Genomic DNA, 20,502 nt, shown 5'->3' with positions numbered 1-20,502 from the left:
AGGGACAGTACCTGTGGAGTGGCAGACTGGGGTGGTGGTACACTGAAAAAAGGGGAGAGGTGGGGTTGTACAATTTACAAAAATGCATTTCATATATATGACATGATTCATAAGTAAACATAAATAAATTCATTCATAAACATAAAAAGATTATTTTTAGAAAACATAACATTAATATGTGCAACCGATGTATGTAACTTTTTCATGTAAATCCGACTGACTTTTTTTTTCAGTGTACCCATATTTAAAAAAAAATGATCAGGAAAAACACTGGAAAACACTCCAGTTATTAGGGCATCACACTGCTCAGCCTCCCTGGGAAAGTCTACTCTAGGGTGCTGGAAAGGAGGCTCCGACTCATTGTCGAACCTCGGATCCAGGAGGAACAATGCGGATTCTGTCTTGGCCGTGGAACAATGGACCAACTCTTTACCCTTGTGGACATGCTGAGGGAGGCATGGGAGTTTGAGTCTACATGTATTTTTGTGGACTTGGAGAAGGCTTACGACCGTGTGCTCCGGGGCACTCTGTGGGGGGTCCTGCGGGAGTTTGGAGTACCGGGGCAGTTTGCTACAAGCCATCCGGTCCTTGTATAACCAAAGTGAGAGCTGCGTCCGTATTCTCGGCACAAAGTCAAACCCGTTCTTGGTGGGTGTCGGACTCCAGCAAGGTTGTCCCTTGTCTCCGATGCTGTTTGTGATATTCATGGACAGGATTTCAAGGCGCAGCCAAGGTGAGGAGTGTGTCCGTTTTGGGAACCTCAGAATTGCATCTCTGCGCTTCTCAGATGATGTGGTTTTGTTGGCTTCATCAGAACGCGACCTCCAGCGCACAGTGGGGTGGTTTGCAGCTGAGTGTGAAATGGCCGGGATGAGAGTCAGCACCTCCAAGTCTGAGGCCATGGTTCTCTACCGGAAAATGGTGGATTGTTCCCTCCTGGATGGAGATGAGTTATTGCCTCAAGTGAAGGAGTTCAAGTATCTCGGGGTCTTGTTCATGAGTGAGGGTAGGATGGAGCGGAAGATTGACTGGTGCAGCATCAGTAGTTGTACCGGACCGTTGTGGTGAAGAGAGCGCTGAGCCGGAAGGCAAAGGTCTAATTTTACCAGTCAATCTTCATTCCAACCCTCACCTATGGTCATGAGCTTTGGGTAGTGACCAAAAAGGTGAGATCGCGGATTCAAGCGGCTGAAATGAGTTTCCTCTGTAGGATGTCTGGGCTCAGCATTAGAGATAGGGTGAGGCGTTCGGACACCCGGAGGGAGCTTGGAGCAGAGCCGCTGCTCCTTCGCATCAAAAGGAGCCAGTTGAGGTGGTTCAGCATCTGATCAGGATGCCTCCTGGGCGCCTTCCTTTGGAGGTTTACCGGGCATGTCCAACTGGGAGGAGACCCCGGGGTAGACCCAGAACTCGCTGGAGGGACTACATGTCCAATCTGGCCTGGGAACGCCTTGGGATCCCCAGGAGGAGCTGGAGGGCGTTGCTGGGGAGAGGGACGTCTGGAGGGCCCTACTTAGCTTGCTGCCACCACAACCCCACCCCGGAGAAGCGGCTGATGATGATGAATGAATGAATGCATGCATGAATGCATGAACGAATGAATGAATAAATGCATGAATGAATGAATGAATGAATGAATGAATGAATGAATGAATGAATGAATGAATGAATGAATGAATGAATGTATTGTAGGAGGCAGTAGTAGCGTTCATGTTGGGTCAGTTACTGTGTAAAAAAACATCAGCGATGAGCATGGGTGATCTTGAGTCAGACTGTCAAGTATGACGCAAAAGAGGCTGAAATTTGGATTAACACGAAAGTGAATAAGCATATATCTAACCAGCCGTATTTGATGTAATATTGGTCTGTGATAGATAAATAAATAGATGGATCATTGTTTGTGAGATATATACTTTGTTCATTGCAAATTTGACAAACATTCCTATGAAAGGATATTGTTTCCTCCATCAACATCTCAAATCAAATAGTGATGGGAACTGCTGCGAGCTGTGGGTGGGCCTGGGTGGGCCTGGGGCCCCCTAGGATGCGTCAACTCGCTGTGTCGTTTCAAATTCGGTAGCGATGTTGACGTTCGGACGTCTTTTCACACCCGGCGGGCACAATTTGCGTAGAAATGTGAGATTTTTCCCACTGGAATCTGTACTGAGTTGCTTCAGGTCATGTGACCATTTGACGGCTTCAGATAGTCACATGACCTGGCTTCCGCAGTACCGGTGGCGCTGCGCGTGCCGGTTGCACGAGCCATGCCGGTATGCCGGGTGTCGTAAAACACAGCGCGTGAGCGTCGTTCACGCTTGTGGGCGTGACCGTTCGCCAAAAACACGAGCACGTTCAATGCGTTCATGCACAACACAATACAAACGATTATTTGTATTGTTGTTAGTTAATAGAAACCATTTTCCTAAAGGTTTGGTGTGTTTTATGCCTGTTTGTAATCCCGAGGGATTTGGTTGAACGAGGTCTTACCTGTGCACTTTTTCTGACAACACAGCTTGTGACAAGTTTTTCTGATCATGGATGAATTATAGACCTACATAAATGCTCGTTTTAATAGGCCCCGAATCCGAGACAACGCCTGACAATGTGTGAAACAAAAGCGCAGAAACACATACAAGCTCCGACACCCCCCCCCCCTTTTTCTCCCAATTGTACCCGTCCAATTACGCGACTCTTCCGCTGGCTGGCTGGCTGGCGGGTCTGACCCTTTAGTCGAGCGGGTAGCGATGTCTCCTGCGGTGCGGGCGATACGGGTTCGCTTCCCGGCCGCGGCACTTCCTGTGGTTGCGTTGTCCCCCGAATTCACTACAGCACTGTGTAGTATACTGTGTATACTATACACGGTGGGCGGGGCCACATCCCGGCAGCTGTGAGTCTATAACGCTTTACAGCCCGAACCCAACAAGAGTCAAACAGAGAGACAAAACACGCTTATTTCAGTTATAACAACAATACTTTTAATGAGACAGGCGTTACAGTAGGCTTAACACTGTAACACTCCGACATCTTTCTGACAATGAACGAACCGTAGTAAATACAACAAGGTAGCATAAGCATAATAACAGCAGCACACGTTTCGATAAACGAACAAGTCAAATGAAAATAAATGAATGCCTTACATAGAATAAAATGAACTGTAATAAACAGAACAAGGTAGGTAGCGCAGTTAGCCAGTTATGATAACAGCGGCATAGCACACATTTTAATAAACAATTTCTTCCCAAACATTCAAATAAAAACAATAAATAAAAAGCTACTCGCTTGTAACGTGGAATGGCGAAACGCGTCCGCCGCTTCTCCAAGCTGTTGTGCAGTGTTGGCTCCCGTACGGCTCACCTCTATTACTCTGGTTTCCAATACAGAGGCCCAGAGTTCCCACCCCTGAGTCATAAAGTGACAGGTGACAGCCATGTACGCCTACACGCTCACCGAGGTCCAGATGTCCGTTGTGAAACTTAAGGCAGTTTTCAACGAGAGTTAACATTTGGTCTGGCACATTGCTGTACTTCAGAGACAGGGCGTGTGAAATCCTGGAGCGTTTGGGTTCATTGTAGTCGGGCTCCATCTTCTTCATTTATTTTCTGAAGCCTTCACCTTAAACTACGTTAATGGGTCTCATATCCAGAGCGATGAACTCTACCATGGCATCTGTTGTGTCCCTCTTTCGTTTCTCCGTTATCGGTTTTTGGAACTGTAGGGTCTGCTGTGTAGGTTTGGGTGTGGTTGAGGATGTTGATGGCTGCAATGCGTGGGGATGCACTTATGCCAATAATTGCCTAAGCCCCAGATGTTCCCACATTACTCCTTATGTTTTATTTTATTAACTTATGAGTAGGTGAGAAGGGTTAGTAAAAAATAAGTGTATACTTCCTCCCACTCCTTTTTGAACATGTAACAAATAATCTGATGCATACGAAGATTTGTTCGATGAGTTTGATGTGTGGATTTGTCGATCACTTCAGATTTTCATCAGCCCTAGGTCAGAAGTGACTTATCATCAGCCCTACATCAGAAGTGACTTGTCATCAGTCCTAGGTCAGAGGTGACTTTTCATCAGTCCTAGGTCAGGAGTGACTTTTCATCAGCCCTAGGTCAGAGGTGACTTTTTATCAGCCCTAGGTCAGAGGTGACTTGTCATCAGCCCTAGGTCAAGGTCAGAGATGACTTTTCATCAGCCCTAGGTCAGAGGTGACTTTTCATCAGTCCTAGGTCAGAGGTGACTTTTCATCAGCCCTAGGTCAGAGGTGACTTTTCATCAGTCCTAGGTCAGGAGTGACTTTTCATCAGCCCTAGGTCAGAGGTGACTTTTCATCAGCCCTAGGTCAGAGGTGACTTGTCATCGGCCCTAGGTCAGAAGTGACTTATCATCAGCCCTAAATCAGAAGTGACTTGTCATCAGCCCTAGGTCAGAAGTGACTTTTCATCAGCCCTAGGTCAGGAGTGACTTTTCATCAGCCCTAGGTCAAAAGTGACTTGTCATCAGCCCTATGTCAGAGGTGACTTGTCATCAGCCCTAGGTCAGAAGTGACTTATCATCAGCCCTAGATCAGAAGTGACTTTTCATCAGCCCTAGGTCAGAAGTGACTTGTCATCAGCCCTAGGTCAGAAGTGACTTGTCATCAGCCCTACGTCAGAGGTGACTTGTCATCAGCCCTAGGTCAGAGGTGACTTTTCATCAGTCCTAGGTCAGAGGTGACTTTTCATCAGCCCTAGGTCAGAGGTGACTTGTCATCAGCCCTAGGTCAGAAGTGACTTATCATCAGCCCTAAATCAGAAGTGACTTGTCATCAGCCCTAGGTCAGAGGTGACTTTTCATCAGCCCTAGGTCAGAGGTGACTTTTCATCAGCCCTAGGTCAAAAGTGACTTGTCATCAGCCCTAGATCAGAGGTGACTTGTCATCAGCCCTAGGTCAGAAGTGACTTATCATCAGCCCTAGATCAGAAGTGACTTTTCATCAGCCCTAGGTCAGAAGTGACTTGTCATCAGCCCTAGGTCAGAAGTGACTTGTCATCAGCCCTACGTCAGAGGTGACTTGTCATCAGCCCTAGGTCAGAGGTGACTTTTCATCAGTCCTAGGTCAGAGGTGACTTTTCATCAGTCCTAGGTCAGGAGTGACTTTTCATCAGCCCTAGGTCAGAGGTGACTTTTCATCAGCCCTAGGTCAGAGGTGACTTGTCATCAGCCCTAGGTCAAGGTCAGAGATGACTTTTCATCAGCCCTAGGTCAGAGGTGACTTTTCATCAGCCCTAGGTCAGAAGTGACCTAGGTTTTCTGCACATGCCTGACTGAACATAGATGCTGAACATAAGTGATTACTGTCAATATATTTTGATCTTTAGTAACGTTAGCAGATCTGAGTATGGTCTAATAAGTGTAAACACAGATAACTTAAAAGGCTCAGATTTTTGTCCCGTCTTTTGCTTTCTTTTGGTATGTAAACTCCTTAAACAAACTCTAATCCATCCGTGTCAGTCGCCTGGATTCATCTGTAGATAAGGCTGATGTGAAAACGTGGTGTTTTTCCATGACAGTATGATCGGTGGTGAAACAGCAAGATTCTGGAGCAATAGAAAAACTTAATTAATGTGGAAAGAGATGTACACTTTCACGTTTTTGCATGGAAGATTTTTGTAGAGGTTTTATTCTTGATATCAACACAAAAATGAGGCCTATATTCTCCCTCACTGCCACAAACCTTTCCTGATGTAAAGTAACTCAATCATTATCTCAGCAAATTAATCTATTCAAGCCATGCTGTGAGGGTAAACAGTATTTCAGCCTTTGTAAAGTTGAATTAAACTTGAACCATAATCTAATTCATCAGTAATTATTTAATGGACTCAAAATATCTGTTGTACTATAGAAGTTAATAAGACTCTTCAGACATGGTTTACTTGGACATCTGTGCATTTATCTAACAAAAGTGAGATTTTTCGAAAGAAGTTAACTTCAGTGTACTTTTAGTATAATTATTTTAAACTAAAATAAACAAATGTACTTTTTGAAAGTACTATTGTTGTAATTGCAAAAGGTTTAACTGAAGAATTGCATACATAAACTTTACTTGAATAATTTTTCGAGCATGCTTTTAGTATATGTAAGTCAACTAAAAGTATATATTTCAGTCCTAACACGTGTACTTTTACTTCACTTGAACTACACTCACAAACACACCAAACTAAAAAGTGGGTGAATTTTGCACCAAAAAGTCACATTATAGTGTACGTATTAGGTACAACTTTAGTTCCCCACAGTTAGTAAGTTTTTATAATGGATTATACTTGGAAGCTATACCTAACTCACACCAGTTTTCACTTCATCCTGTCGACTGGAGCGTGTGCATAGTGCCAACAGGTTCTCAGGTGTTGCAATAATCTGTGCAGCCTGCAGCATGAGGAAAGAAAGCAGGGCAGGGCAGGAGGTGTGAAGAGAGATCTGTCCCAACCTGCATCCGTGGATCATAGTCCACAGCGTTCGGCTCTTCCTCCTCCCATTCAGTCCAACGCTTGTTATTCTAACCATGGCTGTGACATCAGATCTCCTAACGCTTCGCTTTCGCAAGAGTCACATAGCTGCCAAGCCATGACAAAGTCTCAGAAAGACGATGAGTGTTCCCAGTGCCAAGGACTGATGAGGAAAAGTCTGTCTCTCCGTGGAAATCTGTGAAGAGGTGCTGCAGCATAAAGGGTGAGTTGGGCGAGAAAGATAAGACAAGACAAGACAAGATAAGCTGTACTTTATTACTAATGTAATTAATATGTGTGAGTTTGTGTTGAACAAAGGTGTAGTCAGTGGTGGACATGGCACCAGCAGCCAGTCAGTGTGTGAGGTAGGCTGAGAGAGCAGACAGAGAGGAACGTCAGAGCAGCAGAAAGAGAGGAACGTCAGAGCAGCAGCGCTATACCTTATGGTCGGTGTTGAGGGCTGCCAGAGCTTTGTGTTGGAGGTCCCTGTTGATTCCTCCCAAATCCTTTTCATTGTCTGGAAAAATCAGCGCGGGTATTTTTCCTGTTGCACTACATTTGTTTTGGCTTTAATATTGATCGGTCACTGCCAAAAGAGAATGCTTTGTTTTGGTTATTTTACATAAACGGTCAAATTTTTAGTTCTGCGTTTCATCTTGGATGTAAATTTGAAATGGTTATTTATGGTTTTATTGCTTCTTTTATTTCACCCTGTACTTGCAGTGGGTTCGAGTAGAATTCAACGCAATGCTTACGGGTTGTTTATTTTAAGTTTTAAGTGTTTATTTGTGATTTACCTCTTAAGGAAGTACATTTATTGATTGATTGCTGTGGTGGACACAGCAGAACCAGAAAGTAAAAGTCCTAACTCTGTGTTTGCTCCCCCCATGCACTAAACCAACTGATTTCACTAACTACCTAGCTGTAGAGTGCTGCTGGTTACAATCAGCTGGTTTAGTCTATGGGTGGAGCAAATACATGGTTAGGACTTTTATTTTCTGGACCTGATGTGTCCACCACTGATTTATTGTTACCAAATTTGAGTGATCCAACAGCTGCCCTCCAATATACAAAAAAAAAATGTCACCCTTGTTCCAGGTACCAGTTTACATCCCCGCCTCCTGTTCTGTCTGCCAGCCAGGGGCGGTGCCAGAAGCCTCTACTGAGTGACAGTGAGAGCTCTGGGAAGCAGAGCAGGTACGTCAGGACTGACGGGAGGCTGTTGGGGAGGGCAGGTTGGAGCAGCAAGACAGCCAGCCTGTGCGGCAGCACCTCTCTATCCGCTGACTTTGACTCCCACGGTCGGCTTGTCAAATCCAAGAGCATCAGCTGCCTGGACAACAAGCTCTCCATCTACAAGCCCTTAGCCTCAGCTCAGGTGTGCCAGGAAGTCCAGGGAACCCAGGAACAGAGGGGGAAGACCCAGCAACAAGGAGGCGATCTCCCTGGGGGAGATGGACTTAATGGTAGGCCCCTGAGTTGGAGCACACTCTCACTGGGACCTGCCTCAAACCAAGGCCACAACGGCACCCTCTCTCTTACCCGTCCAGTAACCGGTATTTCTTCGACTGCCATCCGTAAGAAGATCTCAGAATGGGAGTGCAGGCGGGTATCTCTGCCTAGGATGAGCTTGTGTCTGGAAAAAAGGCCAGGAGGAGAGCGTGTAGGGGGTAGAGAGGGATGCCCCAGCTTGCTGTCTTCACCCTGCAGTGAGAAAACTTTTGACTTCAAGGGGGTCCGCAGGATGAGCACAGCATTCTCAGAGTGCTCTTACACAGAGACGGAGGAAGAAGAGGCTGCTTCAGACAAGGAGGGCCTCGGCCGCTTCCAGAAAAGACTAGTTAAGACAGAGTCCGCGGGGCCATTCCTGCGCTCCCTGTCTGCTCGAAAGGACACCTCAGCGGTCCTCAACAGGATACAAAAGATCGAGCAAGCCCTGAAGGAGAATCCAAATCCAGCTCCTCCCGTGTACCTGAATAACTGCTATGCTCCAGACAAGACAAGGCAGAGGGCTTTTGTGATAGGCGGGACTGAAGACTTGGATAGTACGTGCAACAGTAAACGCAGCAGTGTTTGCTCAGTAGCCACTGAACCAGACACACTTCAGGTGTCCGATAGACTCTCTAAACTTAGACGGCGGTTCAGTGTGAGCTCAGCCAGGTCTGAGAGTCCAGAGCCAGCTAGCCCACAGACCACTGGGGGAGCGCCGATCAACCCCTTACCTAAACCCAAACGCACGTTTGAGTATGACGCTAACCGAAACCAGAAGGGAGTTTCGCCAAATAATGGACTACCTCCAAACAGTGCCTCGGAGTCCCCGCCACCCCTGCCCTCTACACCTGCCCCAGGCATGAAACGGACACCTAAGAGTGAGGGGAACTCCCCTAAGAGACCACAGGAAAGGTGAGACAAGAACATTAGTGTCCTTTTCATTTACTGAGATAACATGGCGTCATTTCAACTTGATTTCATCACAATGCCTGCATTAGCATTGCATGCCTGAGCCATTTCATGGACAGCAAACTGCTGTGTGTCATTTCTGAACCTGCATTCTCAGACAGCCAAGGCATTTGGTGTCGTTCCCCCCCACGAGCCCTCCTCAGGAGACTGGGTATGGTTATTTATGTATTTATTTGGTGCAACTTGAAGTTTGGCCTTTGCAGTAAAAACACTGAGGCCACAGGTTTGTTTACGCCCTCCAGATGAGCCCTACATGGATGGCAGATGATTTGTTTTTGTTGTATTTCTCGTAAAACATTTTTTGACATCCTGAAATTGCTATCGGGAAGAAGGATCATAGGGTAAGTGTTGCAGGTTGACAAGCCATTTGTTTTTGTGCAAGACTGTTTTGAAACTGAAGGCTAGAAAGTGATGGAACAATCATTTTTTGTTCTTCAAAACAGTCCTCTGAATAGGATTTTGATAAGCAGAGATCAACGTTGGAATTGTTGTTTATCTGTTGTTCCTCTGAGCCAGAACATTCTTTACTGATGACAAGGTGTCATAAGAGTTTTGCTGTTTAACTTTTCTTGGCTGTAAGATCCATTACATACAGGCTACAGACCCTGACGATATCTTGTCATCAATAGTTTGCTTATGTATATTTTATCTTCTGAGGGCTAAGAAAAAGCCATCCATCCATTATCCAAACCGCTTATCCTGCTCTCAGGGTCGCAGGGATGCTGGAGCCTATCCCAGCAGTCATTGGGCAGCAGGCGGGGAGACACCCCGGACAGGCGGCCAAGCCATCACAGGACAAGAAAAAAGCCTTGCAATCATAAAGAAGATGACGCATGACTTAATGTTTTTTGACTGTGTGGAGTTGTGTTTTCTGACCTCCTCTCACATGGCGGTCTTGAACATCCCAGAAAGCCAGTGAGATTCAAGTTCTTGCTGAGCTTTGTAGCATTTAGCCAGAATGTTGTTGTTGTTAGGCAGCACGGTGGTGCAGTGGTCAGCGCAGTCGCCTCACAGCAAGAAGGTCCTGGGTTCGAGCCCCAGGGTAGTCCAAGCTTGGGGGTCGTCCCGGGTCATCCTCTGTGTGGAGTTTGCATGTTCTCCCCGTGTCTGCGTGGGTTTCCTCTGGGGGCTCCGGTTTCCTCCCACAGTCCAAAGACCTGTAGGTCAGGTGAATCTGCCGTACTAAATTGTCCATAGGTATGACTGTGTGTGTGTGTGTGTGTGTGTGTGTGTGTGTGTGTGTGTGTGTGTGTGTGTGTGTGTGTGTGTGTGTGTGTTTGGGCCCTGTGTGATGGCCTGGCGACCTGTCCAGGGTGTCTCCCCGCCTGCCGCCCAGTGACTGCTGGGATAGGCTCCAGCATCCCTGAGAGCAGGAAAAGCGGTTGGGATAATGGATGGATGTATGAATGGTTATTGTCGTATATAGCCATATTTTACCCCCTCCAAAACAGACCACACAATAAGACTTGTTCAGCTGAATGAATGAGGGCGGAGCCTCACCACATCTCCGAGTCCTGATGTGCGATGAGGAGGAAATCCTTAAACATTGGTGGACTCTGTGTTTAACATTCCTGTGGCTCAAGCAATTTGAGGCTACGCTTAAAAGTCACAAGCTGTCAATGGAGAGTCATGACTGAGTTCCTCGTACTGATGCAGCCGACGCCACCTCCTCCTCTCCTGCGTCCATGTGCAGTCTCTCATGAAACGTCCCGTGGCGTGCTACGGGTCATCAGAAATGACCTCCCAGTTGGTGATCAGGTTGCTTTAGGTATTTTAGGATGGCGTTTCTCTACAGTTCCTGTTCAATGTTCTTTTTTCCCTTTCTTTTCCCTGTATATTTAATAGCGGTGGATTCTGTACTCTTTTTAGGCTCCTTAGAAAACTTAGAAAGCTCTCTTATTCACCTTTGTAACCTCTTTCTGATTGTGATACAGGATGATAAAAATGAGAAATACGAGCGAGACTTTCTGAGGAGTGGGCTAGACTTTCCGGATTTCCGGACTATTCTCTACTGTCTCAATACTGGAGCCTTTCTTCTTTACTCTGTTACTAAAACATATACCCCCCACCGCTTCATGACGCTGTTGCCTCGTAATTTTGTGTATGTCTTCCCCCTCATCTTCGTCTCATGTGTCTTCATCAACTTATTTCCAGGGAGTCGTGTGAGTCTGAGGACGCTGCAAGCCTTCCTTCCTCCTACCTATCCTCACCAGTCGAGAACGGCACCCTAGCAGCAGACACCCGCAGTCGGCCCACTTCCAAAAGCACCTTAGAGGAAAATGCCTATGAGGACATAGTAGGTAAGCAGAATAGCAGTGTTGAATGCAGCTGAGATTTGCCTCCATCTCACTGCTGACCTGTCCACTCTCAGAAACAGTACAAATCAACAAATACTCATGAAAACTGAGTAATTCCTCATAATATTAGACAGTGGCGGCTGATGCTAAAATATTTTTTTGGGGGGGAGCAATTTACCTGGGCGCAGCACACCTGACAGCTGCTTTAATGTCCACACAGTCACAGAGTTATTCAAAAGGACAATGTAACCTATAGATTTTATCAGGGTTGGTAGATGGTGGAGGATTGACAGCTGAGACGAGGCGTGGTGGTGGGTGTGAACATGATTAACAGCCACAAGAATTGTCCAATCACATTAGATCAAAAAACATTGAAACAATACCAATTCACTGCCAATAAAAGTGGGCGTGTCTGGGGCAGCACAGAACTGCGCCCCCTGGAAAATCTGAAGAAACCAATCAGACAGCAGCCTCAGGTCACCTGCTCGCCACAAGTTTGAGGGCTTACATAAGGTATGGTTTGGCCGGCGCCCCTCACCCAGGAAGTATATGTATTCAGACAGGAAGTATATGTAGTCAGACAGGAAGTATATGTAGTCAGACAGGAAGTATATGTATTCAGACAGAAATCAACCAAACACCATTTGAACCAATATTTAATGCTGATGACAGGCGCTCACAGACTGACAACACTTTTATTTCATCATTATTATATTATACAACTACATTATATTTAACAAGTTTAAGTAGATTTTCATCTCTTGATATTTGAAGGGGGCACCGCCCCAACGCCCTGTACTGCCCAGCCGCCACTGGTATACACTGGGTCTTTGAATTATTGTCAAAACAGCTATATACTGTAGTAGGTGTATACCGTAACAGGTGTATACCGTAGTAGATGTACACTGTAGCAGGTGTATACCGTAGTAGATGTACACTGTAGCAGGTGTATACTGTAGCAGGTGTATACTGTAGCAGGTGTATACCGTAACAGGTGTATACTGTAGTAGATGTACACTGTAGCAGGTGTATACTGTAGCAGGTGTATACTGTAGTAGGTGTATACCGTAGTAGGTGTATACCGTAGTAGGTGTATACTGTAGTAGATGTATACTTTAGTAGATGTATACTGTAGCAGGTGTATACTGTAGCAGGTGTATACTGTAGTAGGTGTATACTGTAGTAGATGTATACTGTAGTAGATGTATACTGTAGCAGGTGTATACTGTAGCAGGTGTATACTGTAGCAGGTGTATACCGTAGTAGGTGTATACCATAGTAGGTGTATACCGTAGTAGATGTATACTGTAGTAGATGTATACTGTAGCAGGTGTATACTGTAGTAGGTGTATACTGTAGCAGGTGTATACTGTGGTAGGTGTATACTGTAGCAGGTGTAGGTGTATACTGTGGTAGGTGTATACTGTAGCAGGTGTAGGTGTATACTGTAGTAGGTGTATACTTCGGTAGGTGTATACTGTAGCAGGTGTAGGTGTATACTGTAGTAGGTGTATACTGTAGCAGGTGCAGGTGTATACTGTAGTAGGGGTATACTTCGGTAGGTTTATACTGTAGCAGGTGTAGGTGTATACTGTGGTAGGTGTATACTGAGGTAGGTGTATACTGTAGCAGGTGTAGGGGTATACTGTAGCAGGTGTAGGTGTATACTGTAGCAGGTGTAGGTGTATACTGTGGTAGGTGTATACTGTAGCAGGTGTATACTGTAGCAGGTGTAGGTGTATACTGTGGTAGGTGTATACTGTAGCAGGTGTAGGGGTATACTGTAGCAGGTGTAGGTGTATACTGTAGCAGGTGCAGGTTTATACTGTAGTAGGTGTATACTGTAGCAGGTGTAGGTGTATACTGTAGCAGGTGTAGGTGTATACTGTAGTAGGTGTATACTGTAGCAGGTGTAGGTGTATACTGTAGTAGGTGTATACTGTAGCAGGTGTAGGTGTATACTGTAGCAGGTGTAGGTGTATACTGTAGCAGGTGTACACTGTAGCAGGTGTAGGTGTATACTGTAGTAGGTGTATACTGCAGCAGGTGTAGGGATATACTGTAGCAGGTGTAGGTGTATACTGTAGTAGGTGTATACTGTAGCAGGTGTAGGAATATACTGTAGCTGGTGTAGGTGTATACTGTAGCAGGTGCAGGTGTATACTGTAGTAGGTGTATACTGTAGCAGGTGTAGGTGTATACTGTAGCAGGTGCAGGTGTATACTGTAGTAGGTGTATACTGTAGCAGGTGTAGGTGTATACTGTAGCAGGTGCAGGTGTATACTGTAGTAGGTGTATACTGTAGCAGGTGTAGGTGTATACTGTGGTAGGTGTATACTGTAGCAGGTGTAGGTGTATACTGTGGTAGGTGTATACTGTAGCAGGTGTAGGTGTATGCTGTGGTAGGTGTAGGTGTATACTGTGGTAGGTGTATACTGTAGCAGGTGTAGGTGTATACTGTGGTAGGTGTATACTGTAGCAGGTGTAGGTGTATACTGTGGTAGGTGTATACTGTGGTAGGTGTAGGTGTATAGTGTGGTAGGTGTATACTGTGGTAGGTGTAGGTGTATACTGTGGTAGGTGTATACTGTAGCAGGTGTAGGTGTATACTGTAGCAGGTGTAGGTGTATACTGTGGTAGGTGTATACTGTGGTAGGTGTAGGTGTATACTGTAGCAGGTGTAGGTGTATACTGTGGTAGGTGTAGGTGTATACTGTGGTAGGTGTATACTGTAGCAGGTGTAGGTGTATACTGTGGTAGGTGTATACTGTAGCAGGTGTAGGTGTATACTGTAGCAGGTGCAGGTGTATACTGTGGTAGGTGTATACTGTAGCAGGTGTAGGTGTATACTGTGGTAGGTGTATACTGTGGTAGGTGCAGGTGTATACTGTAGTAGGTGTATACTGTAGTAGGTGTATACTGTAGCAGGTGTAGGTGTATACTGTGGTAGGTGTATACTGTGGTAGGTGTAGGTGTATACTGTGGTAGGTGTATACTGTGGTAGGTGTAGGTGTATAGTGTGGTAGGTGTATATTGTAGCAGGTGTAGGTGTATACTGTGGTAGGTGTATACTGTGGTAGGTGTAGGTGTATACTGTGGTAGGTGTAGGTGTATACTGTGGTAGGTGTATACTGTGGTAGGTTTAGGTGTATACTGTGGTAGGTGTAGGTGTATACTGTGGTAGGTGTATACTGTAGCAGGTGTAGGTGTATAGTGTGGTAGGTGTATACTGTGGTAGGTTTAGGTGTATACTGTAGTAGGTGTAGGTGTATACTGGGGTAGGTGTATACTGTAGCAGGTGTATGTGTATAGTGTGGCAGGTGTATACTGTGGTAGGTTTAGGTGTATACTGTGGTAGGTGTAGGTGTATACTGTGGTAGGTGTATACTGTAGCAGGTGTAGGTGTATAGTGTGGTAGGTGTATACTGTGGTAGGTTTAGGTGTATACTGTGGTAAGTGTATACTGTAGCAGGTGTAGGTGTATACTGTGGTAGGTGTAGGTGTATAGTGTGGTAGGTGTATACTGTGGTAGGTGTAGGTGTATACTGTGGTAGGTGTATACTGTAGCAGGTGTAGGTGTATACTGTGGTAGGTGTATACTGTAGCAGGTGTAGGTGTATACTGTAGCAGGTGTAGGTGTATAGTGTGGTAGGTGTATACTGTGGTAGGTGTATACTGTAGCAGGTGTAGGTGTATACTGTGGTAGGTGTATACTGTGGTAGGTGCAGGTGTATACTGTAGTAGGTGTATACTGTAGTAGGTGTATACTGTAGCAGGTGCAGGTGTATACTGTAGTAGGTGTATACTTCGGTAGGTGTATACTGTAGCAGGTGTAGGTGTATACGGTGGTAGGGGTATACTGTAGCAGGTGTAGGTGTATACTGTGGTAGGTGTATACTGTGGTAGGTGTATACTGTGGTAGGTGTGTACTGTGGTAGGTGTATACTGTAGCAGGTGTAGGTGTATACGGTGGTAGGTGTATACTGTAGCAGGTGTAGGTGTATACTGTGGTAGGTGTATACTGTGGTAGGTGTAGGTGTATACTTTGGTAGGTGTGTACTGTGGTAGGTGTATACTGTAGCAGGTGTAGGTGTATACGGTGGTAGGTGTATACTGTAGCAGGTGTAGGTGTATACTGTGGTAGGTGTATACTGTAGCAGGTGTAGGTGTATACTGTGGTAGGTGTATATTGTGGTAGGTGTAGGTGTATACTGTGGTAGGTGTATACTGTAGCAGGTGTAGGTGTATAGTGTGGTAGGTGTATACTGTGGTAGGTGTATACTGTAGCAGGTGTAGGTGTATACTGCGGTAGGTGTATACTGTAGCAGGTGTAGGTGTATACGGTGGTAGGTGTATACTGTGGTAGGTGTATGCTGTGGTAGGTGTATACTGTGGTAGGTGTATACTGTGGTAGGTGTATGCTGTGGTAGGTGTATACTGTGGTAGGTGTATGCTGTGGTAGGTGTAGGTGTACACTGTGGTAGGTGTATACTGTAGCAGGTGTAGGTGTATACTGTGGTAGGTGTATACTGTGGTAGGTGTATACTGTGGTAGGTGTAGGTGTATACTGTGGTAGGTGTATACTGTGGTAGGTGTATACTGTGGTAGGTGTAGGTGTATACTGTGGTAGGTGTATACTGTGGTAGGTGTAGGTGTATACTGTGGTAGGTGTATGCTGTGGTAGGTGTATACTGTGGTAGGTGTATACTGTGGTAGGTGTATGCTGTGGTAGGTGTAGGTGTATACTGTGGTAGGTGTATGTTGTGGTAGGTGTATACTGTGGTAGGTGTATACTGTGGTAGGTGTATACTGTGGTAGGTGTAGGTGTATACTGTGGTAGGTGTATGTTGTGGTAGGTGTATACTGTGGTAGGTGTATGCTGTGGTAGGTGTAGGTTTATACTGTGGTAGGTGTATGCTGTGGTAGGTGTATACTGTGGTAGGTGTATACTGTGGTAGGTGTATGCTGTGGTAGGTGTAGGTGTATACTGTGGTAGGTGTATACTGTAGCAGGTGTAGGTGTATACTGTGGTAGGTGTATACTGTGGTAGGTGTATACTGTAGCAGGTGTAGGTGTATACTGTAGCAGGTGTAGGTGTGTACTGTGGTAGGTGTATACTGTAGCAGGTGTAGGTGTATACTGTGATAGGTGTATATTGTAGCAGGTGTAGGTGTATACTGTGGTAGGTGTATACTGTAGCAGGTGTAGGTGTATAGTGTGGTAGGTGTATACTGTAGCAGGTGTAGGTGTATACTGTGGTAGGTGTAGGTGTATACTGTGGTAGGTGTATACTGTAGCAGGTGTAGGTGTATACTGTGGTAGGTGTAGGTGTATACTGTGGTAGGTGTATACTGTAGCAGGTGTAGGTGTATACTGTAGCAGGTGTAGGTGTATACTGTGGTAGGTGTATACTGTGGTAGGTGTATACTGTGGTAGGTGTAGGGGTATACTGTGGTAGGTGTATACTGTAGCAGGTGTAGGTGTATAGTGTGGTAGGTGTATACTGTAGCAGGTGAAGGGGTATACTGTGGTAGGTGTATACTGTAGCAGGTGTAGGTGTATAGTGTGGTAGGTGTATACTGTAGCAGGTGTAGGTGTATACTGTAGCAGGTGTAGGTGTATACTGTAGTAGGTGTATACTGTAGCAGGTGTAGGTCTATACTGTGGTAGGTGTATACTGTAGCGGGTGTAGGTGTATAGTGTGGTAGGTGTATACTGTGGTAGGTGTATACTGCAGCAGGTGTAGGTGTATAGTGTGGTAGGTGTATACTGTAGCAGGTGTAGGTGTATAGTGTGGTAGGTGTATACTGTAGCGGGTGTAGGTGTGTACTGTGGTAGGTGTAGGTGTATAGTGTAGCGGGTGTAGGTGTATAGTGTGGTAGGTGTAGGTGTATAGTGTGGCAGGTGTAGGTGTGTACTGTAGCGGGTGTAGGTGTATACTGTGGTAGGTGTATACTGTGGCAGGTGTAGGTGTATAGTGTGGTAGGTGTATACTGTAGCGGGTGTAGGTGTGTACTGTGGTAGGTGTAGGTGTATAGTGTGGTAGGTGTAGGTGTATATTGTGGTAGGTGTATACTGTAGCGGGTGTAGGTGTGTACTGTGGTAGGTGTATACTGTAGCGGGTGTAGGTGTATAGTGTGGTAGGTGTAGGTGTGTACTGTGGTAGGTGTATACTGTGGCAGGTGTAGGTGTGTACTGTAGCGGGTGTAGGTGTATAGTGTGGTAGGTGTAGGTTTGTACTGTGGTAGGTGTATACTTTAGCGGGTGTAGGTGTATAGTGTGGTAGGTGTAGGTGTGTACTGTGGTAGGTGTATACTGTGGCAGGTGTAGGTGTGTACTGTGGTAGGTGTATACTGTAGCGGGTGTAGGTGTATAGTGTGGTAGGTGTAGGTTTGTACTGTGGTAGGTGTATACTGTAGCGGGTGTAGGTGTATAGTGTGGTAGGTGTAGGTGTGTACTGTGGTAGGTGTATACTGTGGCAGGTGTAGGTGTGTACTGTAGCGGGTGTAGGTGTATAGTGTGGTAGTTGTATACTGTGGCAGGTGTAGGTGTGTACTGTGGCAGGTGTAGGTGTATAGTGTGGTAGGTGTATACTGTGGTAGGTGTATATGGTGGTAGGTGTAGGTGTAGGTGTATACTGTGGTAGGTGTGTACTGTGGCAGGTGTAGGTGTGTACTGTGGTAGGTGTAGGTGTATAGTGTAGCAGGTGTAGGTGTATAGTGTGGTAGGTGTAGGTGTATATGGTGGTAGGTGTAGGTGTATACTGTGGTAGGTGTATACTGTGGTAGGTGTAGGTGTATAGTGTGGTAGGTGTAGGTGTATACTGTAGCAGGTGTAGGTGTATACTGTGGTAGGTGTATACTGTAGCATGTGTAGGTGTGTACTGTGGGAGGTGTAGGTGTATACTGTAGCAGGTGTAGGTGTATAGTGTGGTAGGTGTAGGTGTGTACTGTGGTAGGTGTAGGTGTATAGTGTGGTAGGTGTATACTGTGGTAGGTGTAGGTGTATACTGTAGCGGGTGTAGGTGTGTACTGTAGCGGGTGTAGGTGTGTACTGTGGTAGGTGTAGGTGTATAGTGTGGTAGGTGTATACTGTAGCGGGTGTAGGTGTATAGTGTGGTAGGTGTAGGTGTATAGTGTGGTAGGTGTAGGTGTATACTGTGGTAGGTGTGTACTGTAGCGGGTGTAGGTGTGTACTGTGGTAGGTGTAGGTGTATACTGTAGCTGGTGTAGGTGTGTACTGTGGTAGGTGTAGGTGTATAGTGTGGTAGGTGTAGGTGTATAGTGTGGTAGGTGTAGGTGTATACTGTGGTAGGTGTGTACTGTAGCGGGTGTAGGTGTGTACTGTGGCAGGTGTAGGTGTGTACTGTAGCGGGTGTAGGTGTGTACTGTGGTAGGTGTAGGTGTGGTAGGTGTGTACTGTAGCGGGTGTAGGTGTGTACTGTAGCGGGTGTAGGTGTGTACTGTGGTAGGTGTAGGTGTGTACTGTGGTAGGTGTAGGTGTATAGTGTGGTAGGTGTAGGTGTATACTGTAGCAGGTGTAGGTGTATAGTGTGGTAGGTGTAGGTGTATACTGTAGCAGGTGTAGGTGTATAGTGTGGTAGGTGTAGGTGTATAGTGTGGTAGGTGTAGGTGTGTACTGTGGTAGGTGTGTACTGTGGTAGGTGTAGGTGTGTACTGTGGTAGGTGTAGGTGTATAGTGTGGTAGGTGTAGGTGTATAGTGTGGTAGGTGTAGGTGTATAGTGTGGTAGGTGTAGGTGTATAGTGTGGTAGGTGTATACTGTAGCGGGTGTAGGTGTATAGTGTGGTAGGTGTAGGTGTATACTGTGGTAGGTGTAGGTGTATAGTGTGGTAGGTGTAGGTGTATACTGTGGTAGGTGTAGGTGTATAGTGTGGTAGGTGTGGGTGTGTACTGTGGTAGGTGTGTACTGTGGTAGGTGTAGGTGTGTACTGTGGTAGGTGTAGGTGTATAGTGTGGTAGGTGTAGGTGTATAGTGTGGTAGGTGTAGGTGTATAGTGTGGTAGGTGTATACTGTAGCGGGTGTAGGTGTATAGTGTGGTAGGTGTAGGTGTATACTGTGGTAGGTGTAGGTGTATAGTGTGGTAGGTGTAGGTGTATACTGTGGTAGGTGTAGGTGTATAGTGTGGTAGGTGTAGGTGTGTACTGTGGTAGGTGTGTACTGTGGTAGGTGTAGGTGTGTACTGTGGTAGGTGTAGGTGTATAGTGTGGTAGGTGTAGGTGTATAGTGTGGTAGGTGTAGGTGTATAGTGTGGTAGGTGTATACTGTAGCGGGTGTAGGTGTATAGTGTGGTAGGTGTAGGTGTATAGTGTGGTAGGTGTAGGTGTGTACTGTAGCAGGTGTAGGTGTGTACTGTGGGAGGTGTAGGTGTATACTGTAGCAGGTGTAGGTGTATAGTGTGGTAGGTGTAGGTGTGTACTGTGGTAGGTGTAGGTGTATAGTGTGGTAGGTGTATACTGTGGTAGGTGTAGGTGTATAGTGTAGCAGGATCCACAGAGGTTTAAAGACAGAATGCTGTCTGGAGTCTGGAGTCTGGAGTCTGGAGTCTGGAGTCTGGAGTCTGGAGTCTGGAGTCTGGAGTCTGGAGTCTGGAGTCTGGAGTCTGGTCGGTCGGTCCAGGTGTCCCCGCTGAAAGAAAACCCTGGATTGTGTTGGTTGCCGTGAAGAGTTTGGAGAGCGATGCAGCATGAAACAGGCCGTGTGGACTTGTGTGTTACGTTGTGTTGTGCCTCAGACTACGTTGAGGCAACGTTAGTCTTTTGTGAAGTTGCCGTTTGTGTGTCATACATCCTTACCCGTAGCAGCCCTGACCCTCAGCGGGAACGCTGTGGCTGTCGTGGTTGTGATGGGAATGCCGGTGTTCAGTAGGTCTGCTCAGGAGGCACGGCTTGCCGGTGAACAGTCTGACACGGAGTCCCCACCCGAAGGCAGACGGGAGCGTTCGGTCATCCAGTCCACACTGACTCCATCTTGCCTAACAGGGGGACAGTATTCTCTGTTAGTTTTTGACCACTGGAATCAGTAAAACTTAGCCGAGTATCCGAGTTCGGATGCCGTGGCATGCCTCGTCAAGTCCTTCTTGTCCTCCACCTTGTACAAAGGATGATTTCTGGGGCTGTAAAGCACATGATGTTTCTCCACCTCCACCATCAGACGCACATCGCCTATCTTGCTTGATATGAGATAAACGCAATGCTCTCACTGATTCGCTCCCATAAAACCCCTGACAAACGCACAACCGA

At 46.2% G+C, this 20,502-nt stretch overlaps 1 protein-coding gene across 6 annotated transcripts in view; it reads left to right on the top strand.

Annotated features, from left to right (window-relative positions):
* Positions 1–20,502, top strand: part of dennd2b (DENN domain containing 2B) — a 155,171-nt gene that overhangs the window by 59,881 nt on the left and 74,788 nt on the right. For 3 of the 6 annotated variants that reach the window (XM_056279011.1, XM_056279010.1, XM_056279013.1), the window contains exons 3-4: positions 7,582–8,886; positions 11,098–11,243. In XM_056279011.1, the coding sequence (XP_056134986.1) occupies positions 7,582–8,886; positions 11,098–11,243 (1,451 nt within the window). The remainder of the gene's footprint in view (positions 1–7,581; positions 8,887–11,097; positions 11,244–20,502) is intronic. The other 3 variants (XM_056279016.1, XM_056279014.1, XM_056279012.1) reach the window with 2 other exon arrangements.

Source organism: Lampris incognitus, chromosome 4, assembly GCF_029633865.1.
Source record: "Lampris incognitus isolate fLamInc1 chromosome 4, fLamInc1.hap2, whole genome shotgun sequence".
Classification (NCBI taxonomy): domain Eukaryota; kingdom Metazoa; phylum Chordata; class Actinopteri; order Lampriformes; family Lampridae; genus Lampris; species Lampris incognitus.
This window is presented reverse-complemented; position numbering and strand designations above follow the sequence as displayed.